The 16220-nt window shown below is 39.5% G+C and overlaps 1 protein-coding gene across 5 annotated transcripts in view; it reads left to right on the top strand.

Annotated features, from left to right (window-relative positions):
- Window positions 1-16220, top strand: part of ATP13A4 (ATPase 13A4) — a 123776-nt gene that overhangs the window by 73171 nt on the left and 34385 nt on the right. For all 5 annotated transcript variants that reach the window (XM_036875271.2, XM_036875268.2, XM_036875272.2 and 2 more), the window contains 9 exons: window positions 2334-2468; window positions 4807-4977; window positions 5795-5952; window positions 6561-6749; window positions 9174-9235; window positions 12430-12580; window positions 13237-13323; window positions 13554-13707; window positions 14847-14958. In XM_036875271.2, coding sequence (XP_036731166.2) covers window positions 2334-2468; window positions 4807-4977; window positions 5795-5952; window positions 6561-6749; window positions 9174-9235; window positions 12430-12580; window positions 13237-13323; window positions 13554-13707; window positions 14847-14958 — 1219 coding nt within the window. The remainder of the gene's footprint in view (window positions 1-2333; window positions 2469-4806; window positions 4978-5794; window positions 5953-6560; window positions 6750-9173; window positions 9236-12429; window positions 12581-13236; window positions 13324-13553; window positions 13708-14846; window positions 14959-16220) is intronic.

Here is a 16220-nt window from a genome sequence, read left to right as displayed (position 1 = left end):
AGAATATGCTGGCAAACTTTAAGATTTTTCTATAGGTGAGCAATGTTACCTCATATATGTTTCTCTTTTTTTCCTTTTTCTAAGAAATATTTAAAAATTTACAGTAAAGTTGCAGGCATAATTCAAATAATTTTTTTCCTGAGCCACTTGAGAATAAGTTGCTGACATGTGGCTCCATGACTACCACATACTTCAGTGTATATTTCATAAAGACAAGGGCATTCTCCTACATAAATGACAGTGCAACTATTAATATCAGGAAGTTATTGTTGGTATATTAATAGCAACTAATGCTCAACCCCTATTCAAGTTTCACCAGTTATATTAATGATGTTCTTTTTAGGAAAGGATTTAGGATCACACAATACTATTGTTTGCCATCTCTCTTTAATCTTCAATCTTTCCTTGATCTCTGTGACTTTGACTCCTTTGGTTATTTTGTAGAATGTCTCTCAATTTGGATTTGTTTGATATTTTCCCATAGTTAAATTCAGGTTATGCATTTTTGGCTGGAATATCACAGGTTTGAATGCTGTGTTCTCACTGCTCCTTTGTAGGTTGTACATACTTTAAAATTGTCCTATTACTGATGATGGTAACTTCAGGTACTTAAATGTTGTCTGCCAGGTTTCTCCATTATAAGTTTACTCTTTTCCCCTTTGTAATTAATAGTTATTTGTTGGGAGATACTCTATATAAATAGGCCATCTTCTTCAAATTTTTACCTACTAGCTTTAGTATTCATTGATGTTTCTTGGCTAAATTAATGATTATTTTGATAGTTGCCAAATGATGACTTTTTAATTTTATCTTTCCTCTTAAATTAATTAATTGTAATTTACTGTAAGGGAAAGCTATCTTTTCTTCCCATTTTATTTATTCATTTACTTATGTTATATGGACTCATGAATTCCTTTTTTTATTTGATGGGCTATAGCTCAATAATCATTATTTACTTTGATGCTCAAATTGTTACAGATTTAGGCAGTGAGAGCTCTTTAAGTTGGCTCTGAAACCTTTTTTGGTCTGTCCCCATCATTCCTTAATCACTTGCTTACTTATTGGCACATGATGTCATATTTATATAACCCTTCCTTGGCTCAGCCTTGTAACCAGCCATTTCTTTAAAGAACCCTGATCCTTTTTGGGGAGTAAATGGAATTTAGAAACTAAAACTTGGGTACTGGATGTACACATTCTTATTGGGTTTTCACAACTCCCAATGCTCTTTCAGAGGATGGAATTATAGGATATATATATATACAAAACAGACAAGCAAGAGTATTATATATGTGCATATTCTTATATACATACATGTTTACACCTGTATTATTTTTCCAGCTATTTATCTATTGAACACCATCAGTTTACACTGTTGTCTCCAGTTCAAATCCAATACCACAGAGTTTATTTTAGTTTTATTTCTGTCTATATTTGTAACTTCCTTTCTTCAGTGAGAAACCTGCTCTCAGCTTCATTAAATCTACTTATTCTATCAATCCTGCCCAGCTAACCTGTTTTTCATCACTGCTGATGGCGAACCCTCTCCTGCCCCCAACTCCTGTGTAGATAATGTTTTCATCCTGCTTGGGCTCCAGTATCCCACTCCAGGCCACTGCCAGGATGGTGGCCCTTCTCAGCCTTCTTGCGCTCTGACACCCTGCACCAGGCTGTGCAGATACTTGTCTGTCCTCCTTAGGTTCCAGTATCTGTAGCAAGCTGCCACCTTCAACCACACTTCACCCAGCCCTGTACGTGGATGCTTATCTTGCTTAATCCTTTATAGCTTTGGGACTAAGGAAAGAAAGAAGTAAAGGAAAGCAGGATTGAAGGAAGGAGAAGGAAGGAAGGAAGGAAGGAAGGAAGGAAGGAAGGAAGGAAGGAAGGAAGGAAGGAAGGAAGGAAGGAATTTTTTTTTTTAATTATAAGAATGGGCATCTTTTCAAATGTTGGACACACCACTTACATTTTGTGTGTTGTGTGGACTATCTGTTAACATCTCTAGCAATTTTGCTAAACATCTCTTTTTAGGAACTCTATACATTAGGAATATTTATCTTTTGTCTTACATGTAAGTTTCAATCATGTTTTCTGAATTTATCTTTAGTTTATTTCTTTGCTTATTTTTTTGCCACACAGAGAGGTTTTTATTTTGTATAATATAATCTTACTACTTTTTTCCCTTACTTCTCCCAGATTTTGAATCACTGTCCAGGAAGAGCCTCTTTTCTTTAAAGTGCCCTGATTGCTTTTTCAGTGAATTCCAATTTAGGTAGATGCTGGACTGTATTTTTGAGAAAAAACCTAATTTGACTCTTTCCTCACGCTTCCAGGTGGAGTCCAAGAGCTGGAATCACGCTTCCTCGTACCTGGAGATCTATTAATTTTGACAGGGAACAAAGTGCAAATGCCATGTGATGCCATCCTGATTGATGGCAGCTGTGTGGTAGATGAGGGCATGCTGACAGGTATGGTTCTGTCTCATGGCTTACAGCCTCTGTAGTCTCTCTTGGGTTCTTCCTCTACCTGAATGATAGTGGCAAAGCACGAGGCTGCTGTAGGGCCTCCCTATTCCCACAGCTCTTTATAGTCCTACTCTGGATGGTTCTGAGGTTCAAATTAAAGCTGCTTTATGTCCTTAGTTTGATATAGCCATAACCTTATGAGTGTTTAGCATGTTTTTTGTGAACAAAGTGGCATGGAAACCCTGACATTTTACCTTAAAATATATTTCAGAATCATCTGTGAATTTTATGTTTGGCATTTTTATATAAAATGTATTTTCAGATCATCTTGGAGGGTTTGAAACCATCAATGACATCCTTAAATCCACAGGGTCAAGTCCAAGCTCTTCCTGGCTTGGCTTGAAAATATTGAAAAGTTCATGATGCTGGATTTGGCAAATCTGCTGCTTCAAAATATACACTGGGTATTTTTGACTAACGGTATTCCATTTTAAATAGCATGTTGGAGCTGGGAGGGACCCAGAGGTCATCGTGCCTCATAGATACAAAAGGTGAGATCCAGAGATAAACGACATGCTCGGGGTTATGGTGTTGTGAGTCCTTACCCACATGAGCATTAATGAGGAGGTGTTTTGCTGGTATTTCTGAAGATAAAGAAGAATCATAAAGGCTTTTTCAGAGATGGACTGGGAGGCTACAAACACACATCGATGTACTATGGTTCCCTTTAAAGTCCAGATCAAATCCATTTCTGGGTAGACCAAGAAGTCATGAAATAGAGATAAGAACACAACCTCTGACCTATGTAACTTCACGCCCCAAAGTTTTAAATGTATGGCATTCCTTTCTCTAAGGAATCCATAGGTTTATAAAAGTCTGTTAGTGCTAGAACTTTTGCAATGCTAAACACCATTTTCCTAATGGAAGTGGCCCTGGCATAGTGGGATTTATCTCTGACATTACACTGCCCACTCTGCAAAGACCAGTGGAAGATTCTGTGAGCACTGTTTCTCAGAACAGGTCCTAGTTACTTTCACAGCTTTATTCGCCAGCTTATGTTAGCACTCAGTCCACTGTAGTCCACCCCTTCCACTGCACTGGTGAAAGCCACCCATGTCCCAGGGGCCAAATCCTGTGGATTCCTTAGAATTCTCTTCTTATTGACCTCTCTTGTGCTTTTGATGATTCTGACCATCTTTCCTTCTGGAAACTCTCTGTTCCCTAACTCTCCAAGATGGTGCTGTCTCTCTAAGTTCTATCACTGACTATAACACTCAGCTTCCTGTGCTGGTCCTCTTCCTCCATCTCCTTGACTGCTGGGGCTGCTCAGGGTTACGTGCTGGTCCTTTCCTCTTCTCACCCTACACTTGGTCTCTAAGTAATCTGGTCTATTCCTGTGTCTTTAATTATAGTCTGTGAGGTGATGAACTCCAATTAAATATCCTGGTCAAGGCCTCTCCCCTGAACCCAATAAATATCTAATTGCCTACAAGGCTTCTCAGCACGGTCACCCCTCAAGGCATCTCCAACTCATGGAGACTATAAGGTGATTCTCCCTTCCTCCTATAACCCTTATGTTGATGACGAATGCTACCCTCTGCTCATTTTCCCAAGTTGGAAACCAGGAAACCAATTTAAATTATTCTGTCTCTATGATGTGCTAACACAAAAATCTCAAGTTTCATAGCTTCTTACTCCTTTATTTCTCAAATCCAGCACTTCCTTTCTACAGCCACTGCCAACTGCCTTAGTTCAGAACTCATTCTCTCCGAGAGTTGGGACTCTTGTGATCATTTCCCAACTGGATGTCCAGCTTCCAACCTCGCCAGATTCCAACTCATTCCCTGTATTGCAGAGAGAATGCTCTCTTTTATACATGAATGTGATATCACTCTCCAGAAGAGAATAGTTAAATAGCTTCTGCTTCTAGTTCCTATAGAAAAACTTCTGAACACTTAAGAATGTGCATTAAGGGCCTCCAAACTTTGGCTCCTACACAGCTCTCGTGGCCTCATATTCCCTAAGCCCGCATCCTAGACTACACAACTTGCTATTCCCTAAAGCTATTCCAGCCCATTTTAATGTCCATGCTTGATTTTGTAATTCTCATAGTATTTATAATAAATGTGACATTATACTTACTTGCTTACAGGTCTGTCTCTCACTCTGGACTACAAACCTCTTAAAAACTATGTTTCCCCTTACATCCCCAGTACCTCGGGTTGTCCCTGCCACCTGGCAGGCTAACAGCAAATGGCTGCTGTATGATAAGTGAACCTATACATGATTTAAATGAGGAAAGGTGTCCCACCCCACAAAATGAGATGCTTGTTTTGTGTAGGAGAAAGTATTCCAGTCACTAAAACTCCATTACTCAAGACGGATAGCTCTGTGTCCTGGAAAACACAGAGTGAAGCAGATTACAAACGGCATGTCCTCTTCTGTGGAACAGAGGTCATCCAGGCCAAGGGCGCTTGCTCTGGGACCGTGAGAGCAGTGGTACTGCAAACTGGTTAGTTAGCACCTCCTTTTTTCTTTCATTATTTTAATAAAATATTTTTGCTCAGTTTCTCTAGTGCCTTAAATTTATTAGGCAAAGAGTAGCCCAGATAAGAAACCAAATATATGTAAATCGATATATTTTAAATGTGAATTACAGTATGGTATATAACTTTTAGTAGAATATAATAATACTGATGATAATAATAATTGCTATTGATGTGCTCTGCAGTTTATAAATTATTTCCACGTATCCAACCAGCACAGCAAAGATGCCTGTCCCCTTTGTACATGAAAAGGCTGCGGCCCACACAATTTGAATGAAATTAAGAAGAGCACACAGCCAGTCACTGACAGAGATGGGCCAGAACTGAGGTCTTCGAACCCCAAATTCCAAGTTCTTTCTAGGCAGGGCTAGAAATTGAAAACTTGACGCTGTAAAGTATTAGAAACCGAGTCCATTGGCATTTACTGGGCCATTGAGTCTAAATTCAAGTGATGTGCATGTGTGCGTTCACGAGTTGTTCCCTTAAAGTGGAAGCTATATTTGAAGAAGCTGCGCTCTGCCTTCAGTGTGGTGGTTTCCTGTCTGTGGGATGCACTGGAATGGAAAATAAGGGAAGGAAGAGCAGAGACTAACAGGCTCTGAAGTGGGCAAAGTATTTCCATTCTAGTACCTAAGGTATTTTCCCAATTATTCTTTAATTGTGTTTGCGTTTAAACACTGTTTAAATATCCCTAGAGGAAAACAAAGGTGATGTTGAGGTTTAGAGAAGCCCTGGCAGTAGGATTTGTCACCCTGAGGATGTAGCGTGTGTTTGTTGCTTCAGGATTCAACACTGCAAAGGGGGAACTCGTGAGATCCATTCTCTATCCCAAGCCGATGAATTTTAAGCTTTACAGAGATGCTGTCAGGTTCCTTCTGTGCCTCGTAGGAACAGCCACCATTGGGATGATCTATACGCTGTGTGTCTATGTGCTCAGTGGGGTAAGCTGCTTTTGTTCTTTTACTGCATTCACACACACACTCATCTACATATATTTTATGCTGTACATGTTGACCTTAACTTAGAGCCTGGTTTACAAACCTGGGAAACAAAGCCAAACACTGAAACCTGCTTATAAACTCTTATTTCTCCAATATAAGCAATTAATCATAAGTTAATTAGTTCCATAATAGCAATCAAATCTAAATATTCCGTTTATTGATATATCAACATGCCTCTATTCTTGCACACTTGTCCTTATGCTATTTTTCATTTTCAATCTGAGAATATATTTATTCCAATAATCTAATATTTTGTAGCTGTTAAATGACAGATTTAAAATAAAACCCAGATACACAATGTTGGTAAGGTCGTGGGAAGCTGGCACATTGTTCTCTGCTGGTAGCAGTATGAATTATGATAAGCCTTTTCATTGAACTTTGGCAAAACATATTGAAAGACATAAACATGTTCATTTTTTTTGATCCACTCATATCATTTCTAGGAATTTGACCTAATGAAGTAAACAAAAGAAGGAAAAAAGTCATATGTACAAAGCTGTTCATGACCAATTTAACTGTAATTGCTTAAGAGTGACTTTATCCCCCAGGAACCTCCCAAGGAGGTGGTGAAGAAAGCCCTTGATGTCATCACAATTGCCGTTCCTCCTGCTCTACCTGCTGCTCTGACCACAGGCATTATCTATGCCCAGAGGAGGCTGAGGAAGAGAGGCATCTTTTGCATCAGCCCCCAGAGGATCAATGTATGCGGACAATTAAACCTTATCTGCTTTGACAAGGTATGTATGTTTCACGCTCATATTCATGGCCATTTTACCATCACTGTCATCATGTAGGTGCTTTATACTTTTGTGAGGCAGGACACATAGGTTTGAATACCTGCCTTCATTTTATGTCTGGTTGGCTTTGTGATCTCGGAAAGATACACCTCTTGAGCGCTCAGATTCTGGCGTTCAGAGGAGAGAGAGTGGGTACAGAATAGTTGAATCTTTTACAGTCCTTCCAGCTCCAATATTCTATAAAATACAATTAATTTAAATAGCATTCGGTCCCTCCACAGTCAAAACCTTCATATAAAGAACACATTAATGAATAAGAAAGAAAGAGTTTATTTAGCTGTGTTTTACTATGAGACTTGGTTACAGGAAAGCCCCAATCAAATCCTTACTGTATCTTCCCAACTGCAGGACACTGTTTAAAATTATCCTTGATTGTATGTTAGTTATTCCCAACCAGCTTCTTTGTTTACCTTCCTTTGAGTGTATTCTTTTAGTCTATGCACACATATACTGGAGTGAAAGGGGGAAGCTGTTAAGAGGATAAGATGGAGCTGTGGGCTGTTTTATACCCAGGTCTTAATTGATAAAGGTGACTGAAGACAGGTTTAACGTTACTCACAGTACCCCTAGTATGGAGAGGCATGGCTCAGCATGTAGAGCTCTAGGAGGAAAGCCAAGTTTTGGTTAGGAAGCAAAGTAGGAATGAGGCGAGACTTTATTGGGGTTTCTGCAGGGAAGGCAGGGCAGGGCAGGGTAAGCAGCTTACAGCTGGCTGGTTTGAAGAATGTCAGTGTGTTTTGGGCTATAAGTATGGTCTGTAGTTGTATGGTACTTGACCCTGGATGATAAAGGCAGAGGAATGTTGTCTCCTGAGCAGTATGAGTCAGATAAGATTAGTTTGCGTGCTGTGATTGATTAGGTGTGCTGTGTCCCTTACTGTCACTAAGGACTGGCTAGGTCTGGAGAGGCAGGATCTCCCCAGTCAGAAAGGTCTTTAAGATGTCAAACCAGATGGTGACTACACTCACCATGGTATTTCATAATGTATTCAATTATTGAATCATAATGTTGTACACCTGAAACTAATATAACATTGTTTATCAACTATGTTTCAATTAAAAATGTCAAAGCATTGTAGTATACAGAAAATTAAAAAATATATACACTACCTGCATTGCAGGCAGCTAAATATGGGCAAAGGCATGGAGTCAGGAAAGCAATAGAGTATGGTTTTGACCAGAGCAAAACATCAGTAATATTTGTGCACCTTGAATGTCTGGCTAAGAAATTCTTTTATATACTCATTAGGTGGGAGGGAGCCATTGATGGTATGTATTCTTTCTTTTTTAATTGTTGCCCTCCTTCTTCTTATTTTTTATTGTGCAAAAATATATGTAAGATAGAATTTAACATTTTTACCATTTTTTGAGTTGCTTTAAGTGCATTCACATTGTTGTGCAACCATCACTATCATCCATCTCCAGAACATTTTCCATCTTCCCAAACTGAAACCCTGTACTCATTAAATAATTCACCAAAGTTTTTGATAGCAGAGAATTAATGGCATCTGATTCACCAAGAATAGAAAGTTAACATGGCTCTTGCCACCATTTCAATATTATTTTGTGATCAAACTAGCATCATAAGGAAAGATATTCTATTTATGGGATTATCTCATCATACTTGGAAAAAAACAGGATAGGAATTTTTTAAAAATGGCAATAATTTTGAGTATCATTATAATTAGCTTTTACTCTAAATCTAAATACTACATTAAACACTTTTTGTGTATTATCTCATTTAATCTTCACATTGACCCTATATGATTATGACCATGTTACAGATAAGGGCTCTGATGCTAAGAAGGATTAAATAATTTGCCTAGGTCATACATCTGGTGTTTTAAATCAGTCCAAGCTCTTCATCATTATACTACACTAAGAGAAATCCCATCAAGCAACTTTTTAATTTTTTTACCAAATAGGTGTCAAGTAGCAAGCCATTTCTTTAGAACAGTGAAAAATTCTACTCCTTTCACTTATTTATGATGACATACTTTCATCTTCTGCTATAAAACTGGGACTTACCATTTTATAGCTGTTAGAGGTTTACCAAGGACTTTCCCATCCATTCAGTCTACTGTTAGATCCTCAAAACAAGCCTCTGAAATATGTAAAGTAGATAAGGTTTTCTTTCTTTTACTGCTGAGAACACTAAAGTTCAAAGAGACTGAATGTCAGCTCGTCATACAACTGGCATGAGCTTGTCAAGGCTTTTGCCCATGACCCCTGGTCGTGTCCTTCCTTGATGTACTGATCTAGATGATATATTTGTGACATAAATTTTCCTGTTAAAACATACCTTATTGGTCTTCACTGTGGGGCTTCTGTATTCAGAGTAAACGGAGTGCTTGTTTCTGTTTAGACAGGCACCTTAACCAGGGATGGCCTGGATCTCTGGGGAGTCGTGCCCTGCGAAAGGAATGGGTGAGTATCTTAGACTAAATGCATTATAGTTTCTCTTTTCCCAGAACTCCTTGTTTTCTCCTGAAAATTAATAATGGAGATATTTTGGCTCTGTTTTTGGCGAGCAGAGGTTGCCAGAATATCTTCATTTAATTTCTCCTGTTGAATACTTCCAAGTCTCACTAAAACATGCACATTTCCTCCCTCACCAGCCCCTGCTTCATGTCACTGACTCTCAAACCCAGGAGATGAAGGGGAAGTTTTCATGCTTGCTGCATTCAAATCCTTGCTAAAATGTAATTTTGCTGTCAGCATATTAGTTAGTGGCCTGAAGTTGGCCCGGTGTGCCTATGTGAACAATACTAGGACACTGTCCTTCAGGAGATGCCATTTCTCATACACACTGAAGCCTCTCAGCGAGCTAGCACAAAGAACACTGCACTGACTTGTGCATGCGGCATGTCAGGAAGAGGAACATCGGTGGAACTGTAGCTAATGTACTCATTTTCCTTGGTATCCTAGTCCTGGGATCTCTACGTTCTGGCTGCTGGAAGCGCCTCTTCTCTGGCTATAAGACTCAGTTTTGGCAGTTTTAGGCTCCTGTGGTAGATTTGCATGTCTCTGTCCTGTGGCCCTCTTGTGGCCATGTCTGAGTTTGCTTCTCTCTGCCTCTTCTCCCTAGTGTGGATGGAATACCAAACATTTGACATTTACATATATATGTATTTTAATGAAAGTATTTTCCTCTCACACAGCCAAGTTACACAAGCATCTTATACATCGTGGTTCTTCTGAATATGCAGATGATGTACAGTTTATCCATACAATATTTTAATTACATATGTTTAATGCATTTTCATATTAAAATACACTTATAAATCAGTCTATTTCCTGGGTTTAAAAAGCTAATCTTGGTTTTTCTAATCACTTTAGTCTACAGAAGCAGCCTCTTACAACGATTCAGCTTTCTTAAGTTCTTTTCATTTTCCCTTGAGGGTAGATTTACATGCCTACCTCTTCTCCTTATTCATTAGTATTTTTTTGTTTCAGCTTCTACAAAAGACTGAGAGCAGTCTTTTTATTATTTATATTTGTGTCCCTAATCCTGCAGCATTCTACCAGGCACACAGTAGGTGAACACAGTACATTCATCTGTGATGACCTAAGTATGTTCATCTTTTGAGTGGTCTTCTACTTCTTGAACTGACACCATCTTTTCCACAAAACCATCTGTTTCTAAAAGAAACTTACCAAATTTAAATAAAAACAATTTATAGGCTGTTTAGGTTATTGGTTGGTTAAATTAGGCCACCCACTCTTCCCTCCTCCCCTCTTTTTTCCAAAAAAGTTAAAGTTGGCTTCAAATGACTAAATGAACAGTTTAAAATTTAAAAGAAGTCATCATCAAATTTAATTAATACCATTAAAGAAAATAGACTCAATTCTAGGTAAGGGATCAGCACATTATAGGCTATTAAATATCTTCTTATAAAAGGTGAGTTCTTCTCACCTTAATTATTAATCCTTATCTTTTCTTAAAAGGACCTGCCCAAAGCACCAGATACTTCAAGAACCATCAGATCACTACCAGGGCTACCTGAGCTTGATAAATCATAAATATTCAAGCAGAAATACAAGGACAAGGATGAGAGAGAGTTCTGCCTATTTGTTGTGCTAACCAGAGATAGGCCCAATTCTCAGGAACTCAGAATTACACACTGGTGACAGTGTGTGTGCCATCTTAAAAATAAGATTTTTTTTCCTGATCTGTGTTTTCTTTTTGGTATCAGCTGAAGATTCCATGTTAATCACATTGCTAGTGATTGTTTCCTTTTAGATGTTTATTAAAATACTGGGTGACGTGTTGTAAACCACTAAGATAACTTGATCTTTCGATAAATGAGAACAGAAATGATCAACAGTGTCAGTAATCAGCCAAGAGGTTTTTGAACTCTTTGGGAAGCTTGAATGAGGAAGCCAGCAAGAAATATGGCTGCATTACGAGTTAACTCTGTGATGTGGATGTTTTCTAGAACAAGAGGCTGGAGCAACCTAACTCTGAATTTAAAGAAATGCAGTGTGCATATCATAAGAAGTAGTCTGATCTGGAACCACATTTTAAGACAAACTATGACCAAAAAAAAAAGCTTTTCTAAGAAAGTGATAGATCTGTAAACTGCACATTGGAGGCACAGCTAGAGAGGTTCCTGTGTGACCCCAGAGGAAGATAGGACAGGGTTGTGGGGTACAGTTGAGCTGATCCCCAAATCCAAAAGCAGTTGAGGAGGAGGAAGAGCAAGTAGATTCTGACTGGCTCCAAGAAGCAGTTTTTTGCCTCCAGGGAGCAAGTACCCTCTGCCACTCACAGGTTCTCCAAGTAGAATGGGCTGCTGTGTGAGTCACTTACTGCACATGTAAGAAGGGACTGACAATGAACGAGGTTGCAAAGGACATTCCTCTAGTGGGCTCAAGGTTGAACCTGATGTCTTCAACTCTAAATTAGTGGAAAAACCCTGAATATGACATTTGAGTTGTATTGGGCAGGGGTGTGGATGTCTAGAGGAAGCCATGGTGGTGATGGCTGTGGTACGAACACTAGATGTCAGAATGGAAGTGGGCATGCAGTGTGCTTTTCAAATTGCTTTTAAATGTTCTTTATTTACCATTACCATCTCCCAGATTTCCAGTAACCAACTCATTCATTTATTCACTTATACATTTGTTGACTATGTACTGTGGACAAAACATCAGATATGCTGGAGAGAGAGAGATAGAAACTACATCTCTGCCCTAGAAGATTGACTGAGGGGGGCTGCACATAGAGACAAACACTATAGTATCGGCTAGCTGGTTCTGTCTTAGCACTGGAAATGAAGTGGTTTGGTAGTTGGGGAGGGAGAGAATGTGCTTCAAATTAAGGGTGGTAATTCAAGTTCTTTCCATACCTCTGGAATTGAATCAGTACCAGACAAAGAGTAAGGAAAAGAGGGAGAAAGAGCTTGAAAGGGCCTCAGAGACTTTATGCATGCTCATTAAACTCATAGAAGGATGATGGCTAAAGGAAGCCTGTGAATTTGCCGGGGTTGGAGGGGCGGGAAAGTGAGTACTAATGTAACCAAGTGTATTAAATTATTTTTAAAAAGGATACTCACTTCTAGCAGCTCCATTTTGGCATGGAGCAAGAGGACTGAAACACTTTCTTTTTTCTTTTTTAGCTTCCAGGGTGTCCACAGCTTTGCCTCGGGTGGGACTTTGCCATGGGGCCCTTTGTGTGCAGCCATGGCCAGCTGCCACTCTCTGATTCTTCTCGATGGGACCATCCAGGGAGACCCCCTGGATCTCAAAATGTTTGAAGCCACTACGTGGGTAAGGCTCTGCCCTGAAGAGAACTTAAGAAGTTTCTTCAATTTCAGAGCAACACAGATTTTATCATAGTTTTAAATACTTACAAAATGTGAGGTCTCCAATATAGAGTACATGTAGCAGTGATGGACAAACTAATTTATGCCTGGTTTCTGTGTCTGTACAACACAGCTAGTAATAGTATCTCTATCACAGCGTTATTCTGAGGATTAAATGGAATGATGCATTCCATTCCTGAGGACCATTGATCTAAGTCAGACAGAGCGAAGAGCAGAAACAGCGGTGAGCACCAGAAAAGAGGATAGTAAGGTGCTTGACTCACACACAATAAGCCTGGCTGTCCACACTCACTATTTTTAAGTTAAGCTCTTCAGAAATGGAGAATGAGCCTTTATACAGCACATTGCAATATGAGAAAGCGGGATAAATTGTATGAGGAATTCCAAAGTGACTGCCCTCCAAGTTCTGCAGCATTTCCAATGCATTATTTTCTTCTGTGGTGTAATAAGTCTGGTTCACCGCCCATCTAGTTAGGGGAGGAGACAACAAGAATACATTGAGGTGGCCTGAGGATTTTCTCAAGGGGCAGATTTGAGCATAGAATCAGCGGACGAACAAGAAATAAATCTCTACAATGAAATATCTGATTTGTGAAATAGGAAATGGCTATTTCTGGAGATGATTTCCACATCAAGGGAATTCCAGCACATGCCATGGTAGTTAAGCCCTGCAGAACACCCAGCCAGGTAAGCCTTGCCTGCTATCCACCCTCCAAGAGCCAAACTTCAGGGCAAAGTCCCATTAGGGCCACAGGTGTAGAAGGTCACAGATGCGTCTTCTTTGAACTCCATATGTGAAAATTGTGAGACTTTGTACTCCTCATTTGCTAAAATAAGGATTGAGGAAGGAGTAGTTAATTCCCAATAGCTAGAGGCAGTGTTCGTCTGTCCCTCTCCATTTCCCATCCCTCAACCAGGTCCCCGTGGAAGGAATTGCAATCCTGCATCAGTTCCCATTCTCATCAGCACTACAGAGGATGACAGTCGTTGTCCAAGAGATGGGGGGTGACCGGCTGGCATTCATGAAAGGTGCACCAGAGAGGGTGGCCAGCTTTTGCCAACCTGAGACAGGTAAGTGAATTGACTTGTATTACAACTGGCAAATCTGTATTTCCAGACCAAACATTCCCCTTCGGCACTCAATGTTATGAGTCCAGTTGCCCACTGGTCATTGCCAAATGGGTGACTCATTGGCATCCCAATCGCAATACCAAAATCAAGCTTGCCTTTTTTCACTTTTTATATTTCCCATCTTGGTGAATGGTACCAGCATCGCCCCCTTCTCTCCCCCAAATTAATTTCTTCCCTGATTTCTCCCTCTTCCTCAGTGCCTCTCTTATCTGTCACTCCTCCTGGTCAGACCTTCTTCATCCCTCCACTGGATCACTTTAATACTTGGCAAATTGACACCCTGTTCCTAGGCTCTCCTGCTCTGATTTATTTTTCACACTGTGACAAGACTGGTTTTTCCATCCCATAGTATAACCATGTTGTCACTTTCCTGCCTTTATCCTTTTGATTCCTTCCCATAGGCTTCCAGATAATCTCAAACTCCTTTAGGATCATATATAAGGCCTTCACGACTGACTCCTATCAAACTTTCCAGATACACTGTACCACTTCTGTCCTCACATCTTGTGCTTCCCCCTGAGCTGAACTAACTACTCAAGACTTGCTGTCTCATGTCTCCATGCCTGAGCACATGATGCTCCCCCAGCCAAAATGCCCTTTCTTCTCCACCTGACTACTTCCTCCTAGCCTGACGTATGCCCCCCATGAGCTCCCACAGCACACCACAATTGCCTACTTTGTAACCACGACCTCATTAGATTGCATTGCTGGCCTATTGCCTGTTACCCTGCTAGACAGAGACCCTTAGAGTGGGCTTGCTGTTTAAGCTGTGCAGAGCCAATGACTGACACATAGTAATTAGTCTTTTAATAAGTATTTGTTAAACTGGAGAAAATGAATTATACATGTTTCTCATCTCTTTTGTTTTTTTGAATGCTTTCTTTTCATTTCAGTTTCATTGGAATCCAAGAGGTTCACTCCAATAATGTGGTTATATTTAGGGTTCCCAGTTACTTGTTTGTGTATCTTTTTAGAGGTGTGTTTTCCTGGGAAAGTATTGGATCTGCTTGTAAAGAATTTCTTCACCATTACCAGCTAAGTAAATGTTACATACTAATCTGGTATTCTTTTCTGAACAGTACCAACTAGTTTTGTCAGTGAACTTCAGATTTATACAACACAAGGTTTCCGGGTCATAGCACTAGCCTACAAAAAGTTGGAAATGAATCATCACACCACTGCCTTGACAAGGTAAGTGGGGAGGACTTTGATGAAGCAGAATGGTGGAAAGATGCATCGAACTGAGCAGTGGATTCAGCAACATAGCTTACTGGATTTGTGTGCATGAAATGTCTCTGAACCTGGAAAGGGGGACTATTGTCATCCCTGGACTTCCTAAATCACAAAGCTGATGTGAACAAGGGAGAATTTATGAGGAATAGCTGTACAAACTAAAATATTATGTGATTGTACAGCTTTGTGAAAACAGATGGATGAACATAACCTGTGTTTCAGAGAGTTTAAAATTGTGGCCATGCCCCAATTTGAACCAAATACAAGTAGCTGATTTTTTATTATAGCTGGTGAAAATTAGCTGAGAGTTGGAAAACAACATTTATCTGAAAAAAGTGCTTGATAAGAAATACCCAAGTTATTATGCTCAATGAATTAAGCCAGGCAGAGAAAGACAAGTACCAAATAATTTTACTCATCTGTTGGAGTATAACAACAAAGTAAAAACTGAAGGAACAAAACAGCAGCAGACTCACAGAACCCAAGAAGGGACTAGCAGTTACCAAAGGGAAAGGGACTGGGGAGGATGGGTGGGAAAGGAGGGAGAAGGGGATTAAGGGTGGTATGATTAGTGCACATAATATGGGGGGGGGCACGGGGAAGGCAGAATAGCAGAGGGAAGACAAGTAGTGACTCTATAGCATCTTACTGTGCTGATGGACAGTGACTGTAATGGGGTATGTGGTGGGGACTTGGTAATAGGGGGGAATGTAGTAACCACAGTGTTGCTCATGTGAAACCTGAGCCTAAGATTGTATATCAGTGATACCTTAATTAAAAATAAATAAATAAACAAATACACAAGTTAATGAAACAAAAAAATGTAGCTTGGACTTAAAACATAGTCCAGGTAATGTTTGTAGAAAAACAAGAAACATTCATAGGGGATCATCAAGCCAAAATGGACTGGAGTACTTATTAGCTCAAATTTATGTTTTATTTTTCACTATTTTTAGGCTATCATATTTATTCCATTTTCAGTTCCCCTCCCTCCTCCTGTCCAATATTCTATGTCAGCCTCTATTGGTAACACTGCTAAGGAGATCAAGGCTCATCTTAATATTTAGGATTTTAAGCTTGGGAAGTCTAACATAATTTGTGTTCAACCCTGTCAGACTCAATACTGTCATATTGTAACTATATTTTATACCACTTCCTTTCATATACTAAAATAAAATTTAAATTTAATGTGATCAGCATATGTTCTCTATAAAAAATAA

Source organism: Manis pentadactyla, chromosome 1, assembly GCF_030020395.1.
Source record: "Manis pentadactyla isolate mManPen7 chromosome 1, mManPen7.hap1, whole genome shotgun sequence".
NCBI lineage: Eukaryota > Metazoa > Chordata > Mammalia > Pholidota > Manidae > Manis > Manis pentadactyla.
Note: the sequence above shows the minus strand (reverse complement) of the source record. Positions and strands in the feature narration are given on the sequence as shown.